This window comes from Hibiscus syriacus, unplaced genomic scaffold (genome assembly GCF_006381635.1).
Source record: "Hibiscus syriacus cultivar Baekdansim isolate YM2019G1 unplaced genomic scaffold, ASM638163v2 tig00110429_pilon, whole genome shotgun sequence".
Taxonomy (NCBI): Eukaryota; Viridiplantae; Streptophyta; class Magnoliopsida; order Malvales; family Malvaceae; genus Hibiscus; species Hibiscus syriacus.
In genome coordinates this window covers 11,714,233-11,735,925 of record NW_024062733.1, presented here as the reverse complement: position 1 = coordinate 11,735,925, position 21,693 = coordinate 11,714,233, and the positions used below count along the sequence as shown (strand labels likewise).

General features: G+C 33.1%; 1 protein-coding gene across 1 annotated transcript; it reads right to left on the bottom strand.

Moving 5' to 3' along the window:
* Window positions 1-2,158: 2,158 nt before the first annotated feature.
* LOC120125057 (disease resistance protein RUN1-like) lies at window positions 2,159-20,830 on the bottom strand. Its single transcript, XM_039143560.1, has 11 exons — window positions 20,623-20,830; window positions 19,595-19,658; window positions 8,044-8,487; window positions 6,213-6,758; window positions 5,010-6,135; window positions 4,878-4,932; window positions 4,579-4,805; window positions 3,605-4,483; window positions 3,098-3,542; window positions 2,793-2,923; window positions 2,159-2,710 (listed from the first exon to the last, which is right to left on the bottom strand). The coding sequence occupies exons 1-11, from the start codon at window positions 20,828-20,830 to the stop codon at window positions 2,159-2,161; spliced, it is 4,677 nt and encodes a 1,558-aa protein (XP_038999491.1).
* Between the last annotated feature and the right edge of the window lie 863 nt (window positions 20,831-21,693).

Genomic DNA, 21,693 nt, shown 5'->3' with positions numbered 1-21,693 from the left:
TACAAATAACACAAACACTACATGAACGAACTGTTTCTATAATGGCTGCTGCTATTGCGGTGTTCAACTATGACTTTCCCTTTAAAATTAAGCTAAGAGTGAACGGAATACTTATAGCATATTAATAATTCGATGTTTGAAAATCAACTATATTTTATTCGTCTATAATGTTTCCTTAGACTAAGCCAACGGCATTTAAATCCGAACGCTGTTCTGTTGGTTTCGTTGTATGTAATCTTTGTTGTACTTACTGTTTCAACAGCACAAGCAACTGAAACTCAGAGGGGGCCGGGGGAGTAAGACATGCGGTATTCACAGGAACGTTTCGAGTACTGCTCGAGGCTCGTCGTCGTCGTCGTTTTGCTTCTGTTAGTGTCGAGAGCTTCCGTCGGGGGATGCATCCGGCCGATAAACCAAGGTAGTAAGAGTTTAGGACACTTTTACAATACTCAACTTCCACGAGGACCGGTGCCTCCTTCAGGGCCTTCTCCGTGCCATGAGAAGCTTGATCCTTATGATCAGAGACAGTTCTCTTATCCCCATGGTTTTGTCACGTGTCCATGAATTGATCACACAATCTTCTTCTTCTTTTCTTTCATTTTTCTGTTTGTTCCTTTTGAAACTTTGAAGAGAGATTTGTAGTACATAATCTTAATTTCGGAGTTTATCTCAGTTGACTTGTATAATCGAAGACATGTTTTTCGAACAAGATCTTTTTGTTTAATTTCAATTGAGGCATTCTTTGTTCTAATTTTTTTTTAGTAACCTACTGCAATTTGTATTTTTTTTGGAAATTTGTTTGTTTATGTAAGCAGACATCTCCTAGATTGAAAATTTCGTAGGTTTAAGACAATTCTAACGCAAATTACGCATGCAAAATGCATAAGAGAAACGACGCTATTGCTTATATAAGTTTTTTTTAATTGTTATAAGTATTGGAATTTATAACTCAGAAATAAAATTTATATGAAGATTGATTAAATAACAAATGAATGAAATAATACCTCTCAATTTTCAGTAGACTCTTCTAGAATATATAATTGAAATTTTGACATGAAATATCTATTGTTAATTTACTTAATATTCAATTATGTAAGCAACTAAAATATAAAATTTATACAGGTTCATACCTTTTTGAGCATGAGATCTCAAGAGGTAATAACAAATTCCTTAACTATTGAGATTGTTTGGTTCGTAGTGTGTGTATATATATAAAGGCTTAATTATAAAATAAGTACCCAAACTTTTTTTCGGTTCATCTAGGTGACTAAAAAATTACAAACGTTACCACTTCAGGTGCCCATGCCTTAATGACAACGTTGAGTCTCTGACGAAGGAAATGAAAAAATCACTACACCCAAAACCGCATCTCCGACGAACTCAAACCCCCAAATTCACGACACCCAAGCGATCGAACGACGCGCACGACGACAAGAGAGATGACGACTGACAAAGGAGATGACAAGGGCGGTGTCGACGACGGTGATTGTGGCTAGTAAGGGAGTTTAGGGTTAGGGATTTGAGATTTTTTTAGGGATTTGTATTTTTTGTAATTATAGAAAAATAGTTTTTTTATAAATATAATGATTTTTTTAAAATTATCAGAATGTGACATGTGTTACTTAACGAAATTTTGTAACAACCGTTACGGTCCGAACACCTAAAGTGATATCGTTTGTAAAATTAGACACCTGGATTTATAAAAAAATTAGACATCTATTTGGAAAAAACGATACAGTCTGGACACTTATTTTCTAATTAAGCCATAAATAAATATATTAAGTGTTTGGATATGAAGAATTACGAGGGTAGGCAGCAACTTGTTGAAAGTAATTGATGGCATTTGAATTTAGTAAAGGGAGAAGTTGGTTAAAAAACTTGAAAGAAAAGAAATTTCCAAAGCAACACTAATGTTGAAGAATTGGATATCCCCAAAGATGAATGAATCATAAACCTCTAATTTGTTGAATTTCATGCTCATAGGCTATTTATGCATTTTCCACCACCCCTAATGGCCAATGATTATGCCTATATTTTGAGAATTAAGATATAATTTTATTATATATTTGTTATACAAAATTTGGATCAAATCCCGGATAAAAGCAACTGATATAAGAAGACAATCTGCAAAGCAATTCTAGTTAAAAGGCTATAGTAATCAACATTTGAGTAAAGTTTGCATCCTATACGAGCTTCTATAAGTTGCAGCCAAAATATAAATACAAGTGCCAAGCAGATAATTACATAATTTACTCATCCCTGGCAACAAGTGAAAAGAGCTGGTTCTGTGATCAAGCTCATAATCATATACAAGCTCCACACCGAGTTCCAGCACGCATAAATCCGAAAGCACTCGAAGACTGATATGATCACCTACTTCTAGTTCATCACCTTTAAAATTCCAGCTAATCACCCAGTATAAGGTGTTGTTGGTTTCTGGGATTCCCGTGAAATGTTTAGAATGTGTCCACTTTGTACCTTTGGTCTGGTTCACAACTTCAAGGCATGGTAAAAATTCAGATGTTTTGTCATTGTTGGCAGAAAGAACGATGATCGAATTCAGCAAGCAGCTGGTTTTACGACTCGAGTTCCGGAATGGAGTCACCGACATTGAGACCTCAGCCTTGCCGGAATGATGGCCGAAGTAACGGCCATAGTGGTCGAATGGCATCGGGTGAAACGTTGTAATTATGCCACAATCATACAGTACCTGTTGCATCGAATTATAGAATAAATATCGAGAAATATAGTATAGAACTGCTCTTTAAAAGCTTAGCAATTGAAAAGGAAACCTGTGGGGAAGTGATCACTGTTGATTCTTCTAAATAATTGCAGACTTGCACTTTGACATTTTCAATTGAGTCCAAACTGAGTAAATCCTTTGTTAAGTCCATCTTGCTGTTTCTTGTGGCGCAGTCATCTCCTACAAGATGTAATAATAGTGTTGTTTATGAAAGGGAAATCATCTGATACACAAACTATATAAATTTTGGTTTACACAAGTCCGTTTATTTTAATGTCATGTGTACTATTTAGGATTTAGGATCTGTATTACCGTACTAGCCCCACTACCGGTGTATGTGCTATAGGAGCATACCTGAAAATGAGTGTGTAAAGTCATGTTGATATGTAAGTTTCTCTTCTGATTCGTAAGTAACACCGAGTTTTCTTACGCCGAGATGAATAGATGCTACCGTGCAACTCACAAGATCACCACCTTCTAACTGAAAATTCCTTGTCGGCCAATGGATTAACCACAACATTGTGTTGTCATTATTCTTAGGAACTCCGATGAAACTCGAGCGGTAATTCCATGTGATCTTTTTGGTCTCATTAGAAATGCACACACTTGGTAGAATGTCCGATGGTCGACTGGTGATGGAGAAGACGATGCATAAGCTGAACCACTGAATCTTCTGGTTCGGATTAGATGACATTGGTAAAGAAAATGAGATTTGCTGCTCATTGCTGCAATGCTTAAATCGAACAGGAACTTCACTTCCTATAACGAATGTGCTGGTTATACCGCATTCCTGCAACACCTGGACAATAACAATTGTTACATGATTATGAATGTACTGATTAAGTAATAGTAGAATTATACCTGTGGGGTGACAAGCCTCATTCTGTCGATCACAAAATTATAAAGCTGCACTCGGTTGTTGTTGATGGAATCCACATTGAATAGCCTTTTGATCTCTTCTGCTTCAAAGTTTTCAATCGGTTCCACCTTGAATATCTCTTGAACCTCTGTCAATTTCTCACATCCAAAAATCCCACATTGTTTGGAAGGAAAAAAGAAGGATGGAATAATTGACAGATTGAAGGGAGATAATGTCATAAAAGCCTCTTTAGAATTCGAAAAGATTCGAAGCTTCGGAATCACTTGGAGTTCAGTGCAACAGTTCAGTATAAGTTCATCGAGTTTCGTAAGGTGTTTTATGCTCTCAGGCAGGCAATGAATTGAGTTTCTACTTAAATTCAAATACTTCAAGGAAGCTAAGTTACAGAGATCATTAGGCATGGCATCATCAGATAATCTGCAACTTTCCAGACTTAACTTTACCAAAGAGCAGGGCAGAGATGCCCAAGAGAAACCTGATTCTTTGCTTCTTTTCAATAAGAGGTAAGGCAACCAAAATCTTGTTTGATATATAGAAGTTTCATCTAAACTAAGCACCTTCAATGATTTCATATCATGCAACTCTGTAGGAACATTATCGAGGGATGAACAACCAGATAAAATGAGCTCTTCAAGTGATGTTAATGAACCAATTGTCCTTGGAAGTTTCCTTAGACTTTTGCAATCTTTAAGGGTCAAGAAAGTAAGCATCTTTAGCTCACCAATGGATTGATCAACTTCCACCAATTTTATGCAGTCTTTGAGCATCAACTTCTCAAGACTAGGGAGCCCTGAAAAGTTGGGGGTTTTGAGAAGGCTGTGTGAATGACTGAGATTAAGGATCTTTAAATTTGGGACACACTGCATCAAAAAGGAAGAAAAAAAAAATACTTCTTTTAGAAATATATTATCGTTCCACACAATCAAAAAAGGGGAATTTGCAATTATTATCATACCTCTTTGTCCTTCCAAACTTTTTTAAGATTATTGTAGCGCATGTCGAGAACAACGAGTCTTCTGATATCGAAATCTGCAGGAAAAAGTTGCATAGTAAATCCATGCCAACGCAACCATATTAATCTTTTGGGGAAGTCTTTGAAATCCCCTTTGAGTTTTACATGATCCAGTTGAAGTAGCCTCAGTCTTTGCATCTTCATAAAGGCTTGAGTTTCCATATCAACATCATTCGACGTGAGAATTCGATCTCTGGGACGCTTTGGGAAATGCAGAGTTGTAGTTTCAGTCTTTCTAGACTTGTTTTCTAGCAATCCTTGTAGGTCCAGGGCAAGGCACTTGATTGTTTTTGAACCCTGCATCAGAAAATACACAGTTCAATAAAATTCAGAAACACACACACAACAAAGTAGAGTAAAATGAAGTTTCTTACAGTCTTTTCTCTTATTACATTGAACGCATCCTTATGCCACAACCTGCTTCGTTCTCCGATATCAGGCGACTCTTGTCGAATAATTTCCCGTCCCATGTCTCTGATCATTTGATGCATCGTAAGCTGGTTTTTTTCATTAATCGTTAGCAGCGACCTGCCTAATAGATTCTCAATCCCGATCCTCGTATAGAAATCACAACCATCAAGAATTATAGTTGTGTAATCTCTATCCTTCCCTATGAATAAACAAGCTATGTCAAGGAATAAATTCTTGTCATGATCATCTTCCAAAGAATCATAGCTTATTCTCAGAATCTTATGAACTTTGCTACTGGGAATCGCTTCTAGTTTCTCCAATGCACTTTTCCAAACACTCATACTTTTGCTGGAAAGAGAAGAACCCAAGACTTGAAGAATTAATGGAAGTCCACCACATTGTTTAACTAAACTTGCTGCACACTCCACGAAACTTTCAGGCATGGAGTTGCAACCAAAGGCATACCAATGGAAAAGTTGAAGCGATTCATTGAAATTCAGTTCTTTTACTTCAAACAGCCTGCTTGATGCTTCCACACAAAACATTTCGCTAATAAAATGAGCATTCAGTAAACACCTGTGCCTGCTGGTTATGATGATTTTACTTCCAGGATGAAAAGAAATCTGGGTTCCTATTAACTTCCTCATCATCTCCAAATCTTCAACATCATCAAGAACAAGAAGAACTCTTCTGCAACATACAGCTTCTTTGATCCTGTTGATCCCATTATCTGTGTTGTATATTTTGTGTGCTTTCCCTTTAAGGACATCCGAAATGAGTTGTCTTTGCAAACGGATTAAGCCATTGGAGTCTCGGCTTGTTTCTCGAACATTAGCCAGAAAAGTGTAGCCTTCGAACATGTGGATGTTTTGATTGTAAACAACTTTGGCAATGGTTGTCTTCCCAATGCCTCCGATTCCACAGATTGTTGCAATGCCGACTTTGGTTTGATCTTCTTGTTTCAACCACCAATTGATGCGTGTGATAAGAGAATCTATCCCAACTAAATATGGAGGCACATACAAAGCCGTGGGATGAAGTTTGTTTCGAACTTGATTCACAATATCTTGGATGAATTGTGATTCATGCCTGTCAATTTTAAAACTAAGTTTATAATTGTGAGATGGAAAATGATTATGATCAAGATTAATATGCATGTAAGGTACCTATCTCGTAGAACCATGCCTGCCAAATCCGCGACTTGTTTCAAAGCATCCCTCCATTGGTGCACCATATTCATTTGGGATCTGAAGCTCTCTTCATGTCTGGCAAACGCTTCTCCATAACTTCCAGTCTGCTTCTTCACTTGGCTTGGGTCTACATCATAGAAAACTGGAAAAACAATATGCTCAGATGATTTCATGTGCTCTACTATCTTCACCAATTCCTTAAGGCACCATGTGGATGAAGCATAGTTCTTCGAGAAGACGATGACAGAGATTTTGGACTTGTGCAGTATCGCCTTTTCAATTTCGTCATCGATATTCTTCCCTCTCTCGATCTCCTCATCGTCTCTAAACGTGTGAATCCCAGTTCGCACCAGAGCCATGTAAAGGTGGTCCGTGAAGCTTTTGCGTGTGTCTTCGCCTCTAAAACTCAAGAATACCTGATAAGTGCATTGAAGAATAGATGTTGAGGCTTCATGGACACTTGAAACAGCCATTGATGGATGATTCTGAGTGGGAATGAAGATCAAATGGCAGACGAGGCACCTGAAATAATGTTCAGCACTTCAATCATATATGTTATCAAAGGAAAGAGTGGACTGGGTACTACATTAGTACCGCAATCTGATTTAAGGTTAAAAAATCACAGAAAATGTATATAACCGAAAATGTTATATAAATATAACATTTTCGCCTTTCGGTTAGATACAACCTTAGATGTCATTTTTAAAAATTTTTCTAATATTTTTGATTTAATAAAAAATGTAACGAAGAATGTAATATTTTCGTTTCAACTGAAAATATTAAGAAAAAATTAACATTTTAAATTATACATAACCGATATTATTATAAGTTTTTATAACACTTTTGATTAAATCTATTCTCTACCATTCCTTAACCTTAAATTAACTTATTTTTTTTAGACTCTCGAGAATTTTACGTCAAGTCTAGACTCGGTCATGGTAGCTTTTGGGATACTTGATTTGAAAAATAGCCATGGCGGGTCAATCCTTCCACAGAAAATTTGAAGAAATTCTTGTTGTCTATATTATTATCGTAGACGTTTACGGGTTTAGTCAAGTTAAAGTTTGACTTTAAAATAATTTAGGTTTAAAATTTGTTTCATTTGATTAAATAACATTTTATTTAAATATTATAAATTATAAAATATTAATATCTACATAAGTATATATTTGAGTTATTTAAAATATATTTAAATCAAATCAACTCAAAAATTAAAACTGATTATATATGTAAGTTGAGGCCGAGCGAATCATAAAGTTATAGATAGACTCACTTTTAACTTTTTTTTTTAAATAAAAACGTCTCTCGTCTTCTGAACTCACCAAATGACTTTGATAATTACAGAAATTGTTATTCTTTTTATAAGTTTTCAAACAATTACATATATATATATATATATATATATATATATATATATATATATATATTATTAATGATTGAAAATGATTTTAAACATATAATAATTTTAATCTCTTAGAACTATTTAAAAAAATATGTCACGTCTTCTATAATAAAGTCACGTCAAAGCTAGACCAAGCCAATGGAAAGAAGGAACGCATGCAGAAACAAATTTATTAATAAGAAGTTAAACTTATTTTCCATTATTAAGTATTCTCTTGTCAATAATTGTTGTTTCAATTGCATAAACCATTTCTTGAAACTTCAATCTAAATATAAATTCCATCCCTTGAATTATCATTTCATTATAATTTAATTTTGTGAGGAAAAAAACTAATATTTTTTAAATTAATTATATGTTTAAAAGATTTATTTTTGTTCTGGAGAAGGAAAATAACAACTTAACTACACTATGGTCTTGCTTTCATTCTGAATTAGTGTCTCCACTGTTTCTGGGGGTTGGGATAATTCATGGAATCCATTTGGGATCGTTCTAGCATAGCTGGCAAGGGCATCCGCCACCTTATTCCTTTCTCTTGGGATTTGTTTTAAAGTCACTCTCCATTCTTGCTGTAGTAAGAGCTTTATCCGATGCACCAGGCTTAGTTGACCTCCTGTTGAGGTTCCTTCCTCAATCAGCTTGACAGCTTCGCTGCTATTTGTTTCGATAATCACTTTTATCTTGTCAAGCTTCCATGCACATCGGTAGGGGTGTGCAAATCCGGGTACCCGGATCTTCAGGTAATTGATTTCTCGGCCCGTGTCCCGACCTGGATGTTGTGGGTACTCGATAATCGGGTATTCGGATTTTGCGGATACCCATATTTCAGGTACCCGAATACCCGATTTTTTCCTTCAAATTATTAATTAAAAAAACACATACAAATTTAAATGTTCGAAACTTCGAATTACATAGTCCAACATCCAAACATAATTAAAAAATGTCATGTTAGCATCATTGTTCATTTTTAAAAATGGGTGACCAAAACAGAATAAAAACGTAACATTAGATATAATTTTGAAAAAAAAATAATAATCAAGTGACCAAAACATAAATTAAATAATATATAAGTGACCAAAAAGGTAGTTTACCTTAAATAAAAATATATATGAATTATATTAGATAATATATAAGTGACCAAATAGGTAGTTTACCTTAAATAATAATCGAGTGACCAAAACATAAATTAGATAATATATAAGTGACCAAATAGGTAGTTTACCCTAACTAATAATAGAGTGACCAAAACATATATTAGATAATATATAAGTGACTAAATACATAATTTACCCTAAATAATAATCGAGGACCAAAACATAAATTAAATAATATATAAATGATCAAATAGGTAGTTTACCCTTAAAAAACCCTAACCGTGTACCTGAAAAAATTCAATTTGATGACCCGGTCAAAAACCCAACCGGGAAAAATTACCCTTCTTTTTAAATTTGGGTCGATAGGTCGGATATTTTTACACACCCCTATATGTTGGAGCCCTTCGTAGATGCCCCACTATCCTGATTCCAACGTTGAGCAGATTCCAATATTTCTGGCGAATCCTATTTTCCAACGACATTCATGATCACGTATTACGCCTCCGCATGTGCCCTCACCTGTCCTTGGTTGTCGTCCTCCGTCCGAGTTGATTTTACACCAGCCTGGATCTGGTGGGCTCCAGGCTATTGAATTTTCCTTCTCGGGTTTTCTGATATGGGCGTTGGCAGATGCGTTTGACTTGGTTATTTCCATTGCAACTCATCTTCCTTGTTCAAGTGTGTTCTCTGTTTCACATATTTCAGCTTCAAAGATATTTCTATTCCTTTTTGTCCACAATGTCTTCTCCGTCCCTTTAGAAGTTTGATTTGTATTTTACGGTGCGTTTGATTCATGAAATATAACATTACTTTCGAGAATATGATTATTGAAATATAACAATACCTAACACATTACTGGAAAATGTTTTATTATTGTATTTGATTTGTTTAGCAGGAATGTAAGATTACAATGTTTAATTGAAAGAATAAAAGATTAATGAAATGCATATTTTATCAAATTGTCCTTGCTATATATTTGTTTTTTAAACAAGTTGAATTCTAATATTCGAAAGAAAATATTTATATAAAAGATCATAAAAAAATATATAATTTTATTATTTTTAATTTATATATTTTTTTACAAAATTTAAAAGATAAATTATTTTAATAAAAGGGTTTAATTTTATTTTAACCCCTGAACTTCATATAAAATTCTAATTGTGATTTTTTTTGTAAATCTAAAATAGTTTAAGTATAGATTTACAATTTACCCTTCTTAGAATTTTTTTATTCAACGGTTAGGAGAAGGATATTTTTGAAAAAAAATTGTTTTAAGGGTATTTTAGTCCAAAGTCATGAGAAAAGATTAATACCAAAGGGATTGGGAGGAATGACATTCTCGTAATAAGCCCCCAAAATATCACTGTTGAAAATGACTTATTACCCCTTACTGAGAATCTTTGCAATCCAAACATGGGTATCACATTCTAGAATAAAACTTTCCCCGATAATCTCACATCCTCCATCCAAACGCACCCTTAAAGTATATTTTTTACCGGGTTATCTTGTACTTTTTTAGGATGTTTTAAATTATTAAAAGTTACTTATCTTATTTTTTAAAATAGTTAAAAAAAATACTCTTTCTATCTTAGTAAATTTGTTAATTGTTGATTTTTTGGTCAAATTCTTTTAACTATGACTCTTTATTATTTAAAATTAATTGTTGATAAAAATATGAAAAATATATTTTAAAATTCTTAATTCAATTAGTTTTTAAATATATATTTTTATAAAAATTAATTGCTTAAAATATTTAAAATAATCATGGTCAAAGTTAAAAAAAAATTAGATTTTTAAAAGTCAATAATAAACACGTTTAATTATTGAGACGGAGGGATAGTTGATTAGACCACTTCAGTGATAATTATAACTATTAAAATTAACATGTCATTTACTCATTTTACTAAAACTAATCGATTAAAATTTGATTGATCAATTTTTTTATAAGATGTCTAAATTTTTTTAAAAGGCAACCAAGTAAAAATATTAGTTTAGAGGGTAAAGGGGATTTTTAAGCCTTAATTATATAGTGACTAAACAGTGGATTCTCAGTATAATTAGAGTATAAACAAGCGGTATTTCGAAAATGACGGTGTTTCTTTATTAAATTGGTTGAAACGCGTTTTCTAATTGCACTCGTCATGTCGTGAACTTTGGCCAAATACTTTAAATTGGACTTCTTCTTCTTTTAAAAAAAGAAAAAAGAAAAATTAAATTGGATTTTTTAAGTCAAGATAATTAAAAAGTAGTATTAATATTTGTTCTAGATACTCTCAAGTCCCAACCATTTGACAACGAATACTCATTCACTTATGCTGCAATCGCCGGTGTTCGAATCTAAGTTCTCTAAAAGCAGGGATGGATCGAGGGGGTGCTGGGGTGTGGTCGCTCTAGGGCTGTGAATGAGACAAGACAGATCGCAAGCTACTCGAGATCGACTCAGTCAAAACTCGAATCGAATGAACTCGACTCGAGCTTGAACTCGACTCGAATTCTTAATGAGCTAAAACGAGCTATATAATACTCGACTCTAAAAGCTCTCGATTTACTCGAAAAAAATGTTATATTATAATTTTGGATTTTTTAAAATTACATTATTAAAAATATATTAAAAATACATTATTGATAATTATACATTTTTAAAAGTAATATAAGATTTTTGTAGGTTCAAATTCGAGTTCGAGCTCCAATCGAGCTCATGAAATGTTTTTGAGTTCGAGCCTTTTCAAGTTCGAGTCGAGTTTCAATATTATATTTCGAGTTCGAGCTAAGCTTGATAATTTTTAGCTCACGAGTTTTCGAGTCGAGCCTAATTTTAAACTTTTTGAGTTTGAGTCGAGTTCAGCAATACTCGAACACAACTCGGCTCGTTTACAACCCTAGGTCGCACCCACTAGGAATTTTAAATTTTCTTATATTTTAAGTTTTTACTTTACATTTTCTATTGATTATATAATTTTATACACTAGAATTTTATAACTTTGCACCCCCTAAAATTTTTAATGTAACTTCTTATCGTACCTCGAACTAAACTTTTGTATCCGTCCCTTTTAAAAAATATTATTTCTTATTCATTAAAATAATTTTATTCGCAAGTTAAATTAAACCGTAAGATTGAATAAACAAGACTAAAATAACAAAAGACGGATGAAATACGTTTTCTAATGGTACTAATGACGAAATTGACTCACTTTCGTCTTTAACCCTTACATTTGTTTAAACCCATTGACGGCAACTCTACGTTGTTGTTGTTGTTGACATCTAAAAAATAAGAGTAAATCACTTGATTAGTACTTAAAAAAATATTTTAGTTATTGGTCACTTGATTATCGAATGTGATATATAATTTTAATAACATGACCGTTTAATAATTATCATAATAATATATTTATTCTTTAATATTATTCTTGACGTGTAAAAAAACAATGATATGCCAATTTTTATGAAAGAAAATTAATTATTGAAATCTGTTCTGGAAAACCTAATTTATTATTTTTTAAACTTCACAAATTTATTAAACAATAAGAGAATGTTTGATGTATTAACAATATATAATTTTATTTATTATCAACTAAATAAAAATTAAATTAAAATTTTAATGTTTTATAATAACGTATCAATATATAATTCATTGGTGATTTATGAAATTATACCCAATCAATACATCAAATGTTAATTATCATGTGATAACACTTACATGCATGGGTCTTGGCCTCCTCCCTAAGTTGTGAGTTTGTGGTTTGACATAAAGGGTTATATGGTATTTTATGATTTGATCCTTTTAAGTATGACATCATTTTAAATTAATATAATGATAAAAATACAATTTCTCTAAAAAAATTATTTAACTTCGACCTTAAAAAACTATTGACTTTGTCTTTGTAATCTTAAGGTGATCACAAGGTAGTATCTGTTTAAAAAACTTTCTAATCATTAATACCACACCCATAGATGCAACTGTTTGAACGTAGAACTTCTAAAAAGAATAACCCTTCTTTTAATCACCGAGATCACTTAATAAGTTTATACTGTATATTTATACGATGCAAATCAATCTTTGACCTATTCTATCATGGCGTCAGAGTAGATTATGATATAACCAATATGTTTTCTTGAAGTTTTTAACCCGTCAATACGTCTACCATTAGTACTTGTGTAATTTGTTGTATGAAGTCGCCAAAAGAGTTGAAATTGACATAGGACTATCCTGGGGAGGCCTCTAGATACATTATTTTCTTTATATTATTTCTTGGAAGTGTTGTGTGACCGAGTCTTTTAGTCTATTACTCAAATGTAAATTATTGTCAAGCAATGAATTCTCATGATCTTAAGGTTGAATCCACACTTAGATTTTATTTTAAGATTATAAGATTATAAATATAAAGAAAATTTTGTTGTTGAACTTATCATATGAATTCGTTAATGAAAAGAAATATTATTCTCATTAAAAAATTTATATTCGAATAGTTGTCTAAAATAAAGAACACTTGACTAGAAATAAATAACAATATAAATGAAAAAATGACGAGGTTTCTTGAATTCTTGAAAAGAAATATTAATTTTATACTCATTTTATTATTCAATTGAAGTTCACACCGAAGAAAAATCGGTTTTTTTTGGGTAAACTGTTTTATTAATTAGTTCAATAGGGCATATAAAAATTTATTTTTGGATCTACGACATTTGTTATAGTGTTCAAATAATTCATAACGTCGAGATGACGAGTTTACCAATGTATTATTTTTTATTCAAACTCATCAAGTCGAGGTGACGAGTTTTAATAAAATATAAATTATTTTTATTAAATTTTATCACATCGGGATAAAAAATTTGAATAAAAAATATTTTTTAAAACTCGTTACCTCAATGTAACGAGTTCCAATTCACAGTTGCAAATACCGTAAATCCCTAAATAAACTTTTATATGTCCTATTGGGCTAATTAATTAAAGTGTTTGTTTACTAGTCCTAAAAAACCAGAAAAATCCAATTGAAAGATCCAACAATTAAATTCCAAATCTTATTGTCCAATGTTCAATGTCCAAAGTTTATAATCAAGAATTCAAGATCCAAAAACCGAAAATCAATGTCCAAAAATTACAAATGCATAGCATATTATGTCATATGGATTGATGTCAAATATACATAAACAAATCCAAGTATTAACTATATATCAATATATTTTATCCACAATAAAACTAAAAATTAATTGTTCCAACTTATTTATCTACCATAAACCAATATTATTATAACCAAGTATTTATTGTGTCATTCGTATATAATAAATGAAAGATTCATATTATCAAGTATCTACTCTGTCAATTTTTTTTCTATAATGAATTAAGATTTTTAATTTATCAATATGATATTTATCCATGTGAATTTAACCTCATATACTAATTTCAACGTATTTTAGTTCTAAATTGAGAAATTCAAACTAATTTTGTACACACCGAAAGTTTCTTCCTTTCAACTCAACATGGACTTAGAAAGATATAATAAACTAAGGACTATTGAGGAGAGGTGTGAAGCTGATAGAAACACAGTGTTTGTGTTGTTGGTGTTTCTTATATCAAGAGGATTTGAATCATTTTTTTTGTAGGATGTGATTATATAAATAATTTCTGGAAAATTTTCTGTGGATGGTGGAATTTCAATTGAAAACGTTTGAGTGACATTGAAAGCCTATTCCATTCTTATTTGGTCACAAAGTTCACTGGCGAGCAAATAAGTCTTTGGTTAGTGTCAGTAAGAGCTGTTATTTGGAGTATTTGGCTTGCTCGAAATGAGAAAACCTTTAATGAGAAGCCTATGACTCTAAAGGGTCTCCACTTTTACACAAAACTTAGAACTATGTTATGGATTAAGACTTCAAAGGATGTGTTGGGCTCAATGAAGCTCGTTCGATCAACCAAAATATGTCAAGACGGGGTGAATTGGTTCTTTGAAGTTTAGGGAGTAAGGAGTATAAAGGTAGAAAAAAATGCACAATGATTTATAGTGGTTCAACTCCCTTAATGAAGTCTACGTCCACTACATAAGCTCCTCACTTAGGATTTTCTAACAAATCCTCTAATTTGTTCTTTCTTTTTCAAGGATAAAGAGATAACCTTTACAAACTCCATAGCTTTTCAAAGGCTTAGCTAGAACCAAAACTCCTTTACAAAGGAAAAGCATTGTAAACAAGAAAACCTCTAAAAAGGAATGTGTTTACAAATTAAAGCTCACAAAAACACAAATATTTACAAGAGAAAGAGAAGAGAAAGAGAAGAGAAAGAGAAGAGAAAGAGAAATAAAGAATGAAAAGCTTTTTATTTACAAAAGAAACAGAAATAAAGAATGAAAAACTTTTCTCGTGTTTGATTGTTTGGATAGGTGTTGGTTACATTCTTCAAGTGTCTTGAACTTGTTTTTATATGTTGGAATGAGTTACTAGCCGTTTCTAACCTTTTGGGAAGGTTTAGAGCCACTGGAAGACTTTCTGCATACAAAGTTTCGAAACTCTGGGGAAAGTTTTGAAGCTCATAGAAAAAGTCGTTTGAAAAATATGACCGTTGGACTCAAAGTATCGAAACTTTAATAAAAGTTTCGGAACTCTTGAGATAGTTTCGAAACTATTGAAAAATATCAAAACTTTTCGGGAAACTATCTTGGAAAGATTTGAAACTCTTGTAGAAGTTTTGAAACTTTTGGTCAAAATACTCATTTTAAGGTTTTGATTGGACTTTGAATTATTTTGATGAAAACTTTGAATAAATTCAATTTAGTCCAAAAACATTTTGCCCTTATTTGTTATATCAAAATATTAGTTCTAGTGGATGATTGATCTCCGAATTTAGAGTTTGCCTGGATAATCCTTAGTCTTTAATGGTTACTAATGTTTCTAATAAAACTATTGTAGTGAATTATTTTTTGCCAATGACAGAATGCACAATGTTTTTGGTGGCTGGCATTGTAAAGGAGGAGGAAGGCTGTGAAAGCATGTTACGCCTGGAAGATGGCTCCTTGAGAGCAATTTTTTCAGGCCTTTGGAGGGTTTAAGGATAAATTTTGAAGTTCTTGTAGTTATAAGAACTACCCTCGAGATATCTATTGAAGCAAATTGGTCTAAGTCGCACTCGATTATTGTGGAGACAAGCTCTAGAGTGGTCATAAACTGGTTGTACGAAGTGAACATCGCCCTTGACATTGGTGGCCTCTTTTGACGGACATAGACATGCAAGTGTATGTTATTAGGCATGTTTGGAAATATAGACTGCCAAATACACATGTTAGCACTGATAGTACAAATAAAATATTATTTAAATAATCAAACAACCGAAAACATGTCGTGATGAAAATCATTACCTTATAAACAAATTCACCCCGATGTATATAATCGCTACTACAAGTGGATTGTCCCTCAAGGTTAACACGGTCTCTTCGAAATTTTGTACACCCGAAACCTGAGTGAACTATGGTGTTATTGCTTCTCTGATCACTGGAAGTAGATAAAAGCTTAGAAAACTTTGAGAGAAGTGAGTAGTGTTTGAGTGAATTGGTGAGTTGAGAAGCTTGCAAAGCCTCTTTATTTATAGGCTTCATATCAGGGGTAAATGGTCCAACAAAATTCATATTAAAGTCTGATTTTATTTAATGAAATTAACTATGTGTAACAGATGTCTTTATTTACATGAAATTGCTTAATTAAACAGTTGAATCTGGCCCTCGTAGCATCTAGATACATTGTATAATTCTCAGACATTTGTAACTCCTACAGTTACTTATGTAACTCTCGTAACTGACATAATTTACAACCCAATTCTTATCTTGAACAGAGACATAAATATGACCAGGTACATTCTAACGTTTATAGATTAATTTCAAAAAATTGATTGTTTAAATTTTAAATTTTAGAAATCAATACAGCTAATTAATCAGCTGTTACTCACGAGCCATGAGCCACAAGCACGAGCATGAGTCAAGACGGAGGGACATCAATGGTGGCAGCGCGTAAGATTGCCCCTTGTTCTTTATCACTCAACAAGGAAGGGATAAATGCACACTATAAATACCCATACCGATGGTATTTCCCACTAAATATGGGATAGTGTCTTTTTGCATTACCAACATTCTCCACTAATGCGAAAGAATTCTTCTAAAACTTGAAATACAATCTTCTCAGAAGAGCAATAGTGGAGCTAGTTGCTTAAGCACTAGTGAACATATCTTGAACTCGTGTATAGTGATGATGAGCGATCCTCCTCTTAGATAAGTGAAACTAGTATTGAACTTTCTAAGATAGGGGTAAACTCATAACAAACAACTAAACCCCTTTATCCACTGAAGTCCTCTATGTGTAAGATATATATACACAGTGTATACTTGACCATCTTATCTCAGGATTTTAGTAAGTGTACTAGAAAAACAACCCAACGTTTTTCATAGAAGGTGGTTAACTCTTCTCACTAAAGTAGGTTATTTCATCAGGTTTATCTCATCATAAACCACCCTTAAACTGGGCTATAAAATAATTAAGAGCCTATACAATAGCTCAACCTTACAATAGGTTATGATGATTTTCTTCAAGTTCGTTATAAAATGAACCACCCAAATTCTGGGATAAGAAATCATTAAGAATAAATATTCAATCTCATTAATCGGTGAATTAAATATGTCATCCTCACTAGGACCATCCAAACCTTTGGATTTGAATTCATTAAAAGTTTTCATAAAACTCAACATTTCTAGTGGTGAGTTCATTATGTCCTTCTCCATTAGGACTACCCACTCAACTCTGGGTTATGAACTTATTAAGAATAGAAATTCAGTCAAATTCAGTAAATAATCAAGTCTTTTTCACTAAGACCACCCAAAACCTGGGTTATGAATTTATTAAGAGCAATTAAGCTCAACCTGGGCATGTATATTGTTCGTCATAGGGATTGGTAGGTAAATGTATACTATGATATTTCCATGGTTTTTCTTGACCATATTGAGCTTAGATAACTAAGTTGGGTATCCACCATGAATTCCTTAACCAATGGGCTTTAAATCCACCCCCTTCGACGAATCTAGGACCAATTTTCAACTTAACCCTTTCGTAAGCGGATCTGCTAAGTTATTTTCTGAATTCACATACTCTAAAGAGAGTACTTCATTCCTTATCAAGTGTCTAATCGATTCATGCCTTATACGAATGTGCCTCTTCTTACCATTGTAAGCTTAGTTCTTAGCCACACCAATCGCAGCTTGTGAATCACACAGTAAGAAAACAGGAGGAGTCAGTCTTCTCCACAACAAAATTTTAACTAATAAATTTCTGAGCCACCCGACTTCTTTCCCAGGTAAGTCACGAGTTATAAAATCTGACTCTATAGTGGAGCGAGCAATACAAGTTTACTTCGAATATTTCTACAAAATCACTGCTCCACCTAAAGTAAAGGCGTACCCACTCATCGAGGTTATCTCATCATTATCAAAAACCCAGTTAGCATCACAATATCCTTTTAACAACATGATAACCAACAAACTCAAGTCTCCAGTCTATCGTACCCTTAAGAAACTTAAGTAAGCGACGAAGAGCAACTGAATGTTCACCACTTGGGTTGTGAGTATATCTACTAAGTCTACTCACAACATAAGTAATATTAGGCCGAGTATAGTTCATTAAGAACATAAGGCTCCCAATTATCTTAGCATATTCTATTTGGGAAATGCTATTTCCTTTATTTTTAAAAATAAGTACGCAATGGTCATAAGGAGTCCGAACATGGATGACATCAAAACTGTTAAATTTCTTTAACACTTTCTTAATATAATGTTCTTGATTTAGAGAAAACCCCTTTTGTGTTTTGGTAACTTTGACTCCAAAGATTACGTCGACTTCTCCCAAATCGTTCATCTCAAATTTAGTAGAAAATAAATCTTTTATTTTGTTAATGGTCTCAATGTTAGTACTGAAAATCAACATGCCATCAACATATAAACTTATGATGATGCAGTTAGCACCAAACATCCTTGAATAAATGCATGCATCTGGACCATTCACAACAAAACCAAAACTAAGGATAATTTTATGAAATTTCTCTTACTACTGTTTAGGGGATTGCTTGAGGGGGTAAAATGACTTTTTAAGTCTACACACTTTTTCTTCCATATCGGGCGCCTTAAAACCAAGGGGTTGCTCCATATATATCTCATCATCTAGATCTCCATTCAGAAATGCAGTCTTTACATCCATTTGATGTACTTGTAACTTGTGAATGGAGGCTAGTACAAATAATGCATAGATCGTGGAGATTTATGTTACGGGATAGTAGGTATTGAAGAAGTCTATATCGAATTTTTTAGTGAACCCTTTGACAACTAGCCTTGCCTTGTAGCTCTGGATAGAACCATCTGGTCTGATTTTCCTCTGGAATACCCACTTGTTGTTGATAGTTCTAAACCCTCTAGGTAAGTCAACTAATTCCCAAGTATGATTAGACTTTATTGATTCTAGTTCATCATTAATAGCATTTTTCCAGAAACTAGCATCAATCAATCGTATAGCTTCTTTATATGTCATGGATCCTCATCTAACAGAAAAATTTGAGCTATAGGATCGAAAAGAGTATCTAAATCATTTATCTCATAAATAGAGGAAGTTATAAAGTCTGGTCCAAATGATGTTTCAGTTCTTTTTCTTTTACTTCTTCTAGGTTCATTCAATTTCTTGAGAAGATCAAGCATGTACACTAAAATAAGTTGATGATAATTTTTCAATTTGTGTTTCCTAATTTAATATAGATATCTTTAACGGGGAAAAATCTTCAAAGAAAATGACATCCCTAGATTCAAAAATGTAAACACATGAACATGTATGCGACACTATTTGTAGCATACCTTATAAACACTGCATCAATGGTTTTAGGTCCGATTGTGAACTTCTTCAAGTCAGGTAAACCCACTTTAGCCAAACACCCCCCACATTAAGGTATTGTAGATTTGGAGGATATCATTTCCACAATTCATATGAGGTAGAATCTAATTTCTTGTGAGATACTCGATTTAAAATATGATTTACCGATAGAATGACTCCCCCCACATGTTGTCAGGCAACCCAGAACTTATCAACAATGAGTCCATAATCTCTTTTAAAGTTTTATTTTTCCTCTCGTCTATACCGTTCTGTTGAGGAAAATAGGGAGCAAAAGTTTTGTGAATTATTTCATTCATCTCACACACTTCTTTTAAGAAATTTGAAAAGTATTCACCATCCCTATCGAATCTAACTCGTTTAATTATTCTATCTAACTGAATCTCAACTTCTACCTTATAAATAAGAAATAAGTTCTCAGCTTTGTCTTTAGTTCTAAGGAGATATAATTTTGTGTATTTGGAGTAATCATTCATAAAAGTGATGTAATAATATTTTCCTCATCTACTTTCAGTGTTTCTAAAGTCTACTAGATCGATATGAATAAGTTCTAACAGTTAAGTCTTTCTCTTAGAAACAGTCTTAAAGTGAAGTTTAGCGTGCTTGGATTATACACAAATTTCACATTTGTTAAAGTTAGTTATGTCTAGTTTTTAGGCAGAATATTCATTTTTATCAGTTTCTTTAAAGATTGGATATTCACATGTCCCAATCTAGCATGCCATATATCAACAAATTCAACACTGTAAGTAGAAGTAGTGGCTTTATTTTCATTAACTTGAGATTCTATGACAAATAAACCATAATTTTAAAAAACCTTTCAAAACATAACCACCATTTCAGGAAAATACAAGTTTATTTGCCTCAAAAAATAACTTAATGCATGCCTTATTCAAAAGTCTGTCACTTATTACATTTCTACACAATGCAAGTATATATAGGACATTATTCAGGGCTAAAGTTTTACCAGAAATCAGCTTGAGTAAAACCTTACCTTTGCCCATAACTTCAGAGCTATTGGAGTTTCCCATATACACACATTCACCTTCGTCCCTATCCTCAAACTCGATGAAAAACTCCTTCGTTGCATAGAAATATCTAGAAGCGCCAGTGTCAACGACCCACTCAACATTGTTCTCCATCAGATTCACCTCTGAAACCACCACTGCGCTGACATCAATATTATTCTCTGTAACGTGCATATATGGTTTGTTCTCACTCTGGCGGTCGAAATTGTGTTAGCACTGGTAAGCTTTGTGGCTGACTTGATTGCACACATAACACATGATGGACTTGCTTTCAGCTTTGGCTTCCCTAGCTTATTGAAGTTGGCACCCTTTTGCGACTTGGTCTTGTTTTATATATTCCCCTTTTTGGAGGTCATTTTATACTTAGACCTTGAGGTAGCACCAGATTCAACCAAGTTAGCTTTAAAGGATAAATCACTAACAGAGTTTATCCTTTAACCGATTAGTCTCCTCTATTTTCATGTGGCATATCACCTCTTCAAGTGAAATGTCAATCGTTTTATGTTTGAGGGAGTTACAGTGATAAGACCAGGATTTAGGCAGCTTCACGATCAGTACATTGGGTTACAACACCTCACACATATGCATTCCTTCAATAAGGATGTCAGAGACCATATTTTCATAATCATGGACTTGGTCTATAATCGGCTTATTATCAGTCATCTGAAACCTCAGCCACTCACCAATGACGTATTTCTTGATGTTCGCATTGTTAATACCATACTTTTTCTAGAGCATGTCCCATATGAACTTGGCGTTTTTTCTTTGAAGAACATGTTGAAGAGCTTATTCGACATGTGGCTTAGGAGATGGCCTCACATCGTCTTATTATCTTCCTCATACTTCTTGGCAGCAATGATGATAGCAGCATCATTGACAAAAATGATAATAGCATCAGACAGGGTGTCATCACCAATACCAGTAGTCGCAGCTAGAGTATTCCTAGATTAGATGGTCGCGGTTTTAATAGCACATAATTGAGGTCAAACTGCTCGAAGAAAATGAGAATCCCCTGAGACCACATTCGATAATTAAAG

Bases quoted from the DNA above. Each gene is read 5' to 3' on its own strand.
- LOC120125057 (XM_039143560.1), bottom strand. From the start codon at position 20,830: ATGCACGTTACAGAGAATAATATTGATGTCAGCGCAGTGGTGGTTTCA. The intron at 19,659-20,622 runs GTAAGGTTTTAC...GTTTGGCTAAAG, and splicing joins CTCTGAAGTTATGGGCAAAG to TGGGTTTACCTGACTTGAAG. The intron at 2,924-3,097 runs GTATGCTCCTAT...TACATCTTGTAG, and splicing joins CTTTACACACTCATTTTCAG to GAGATGACTGCGCCACAAGA.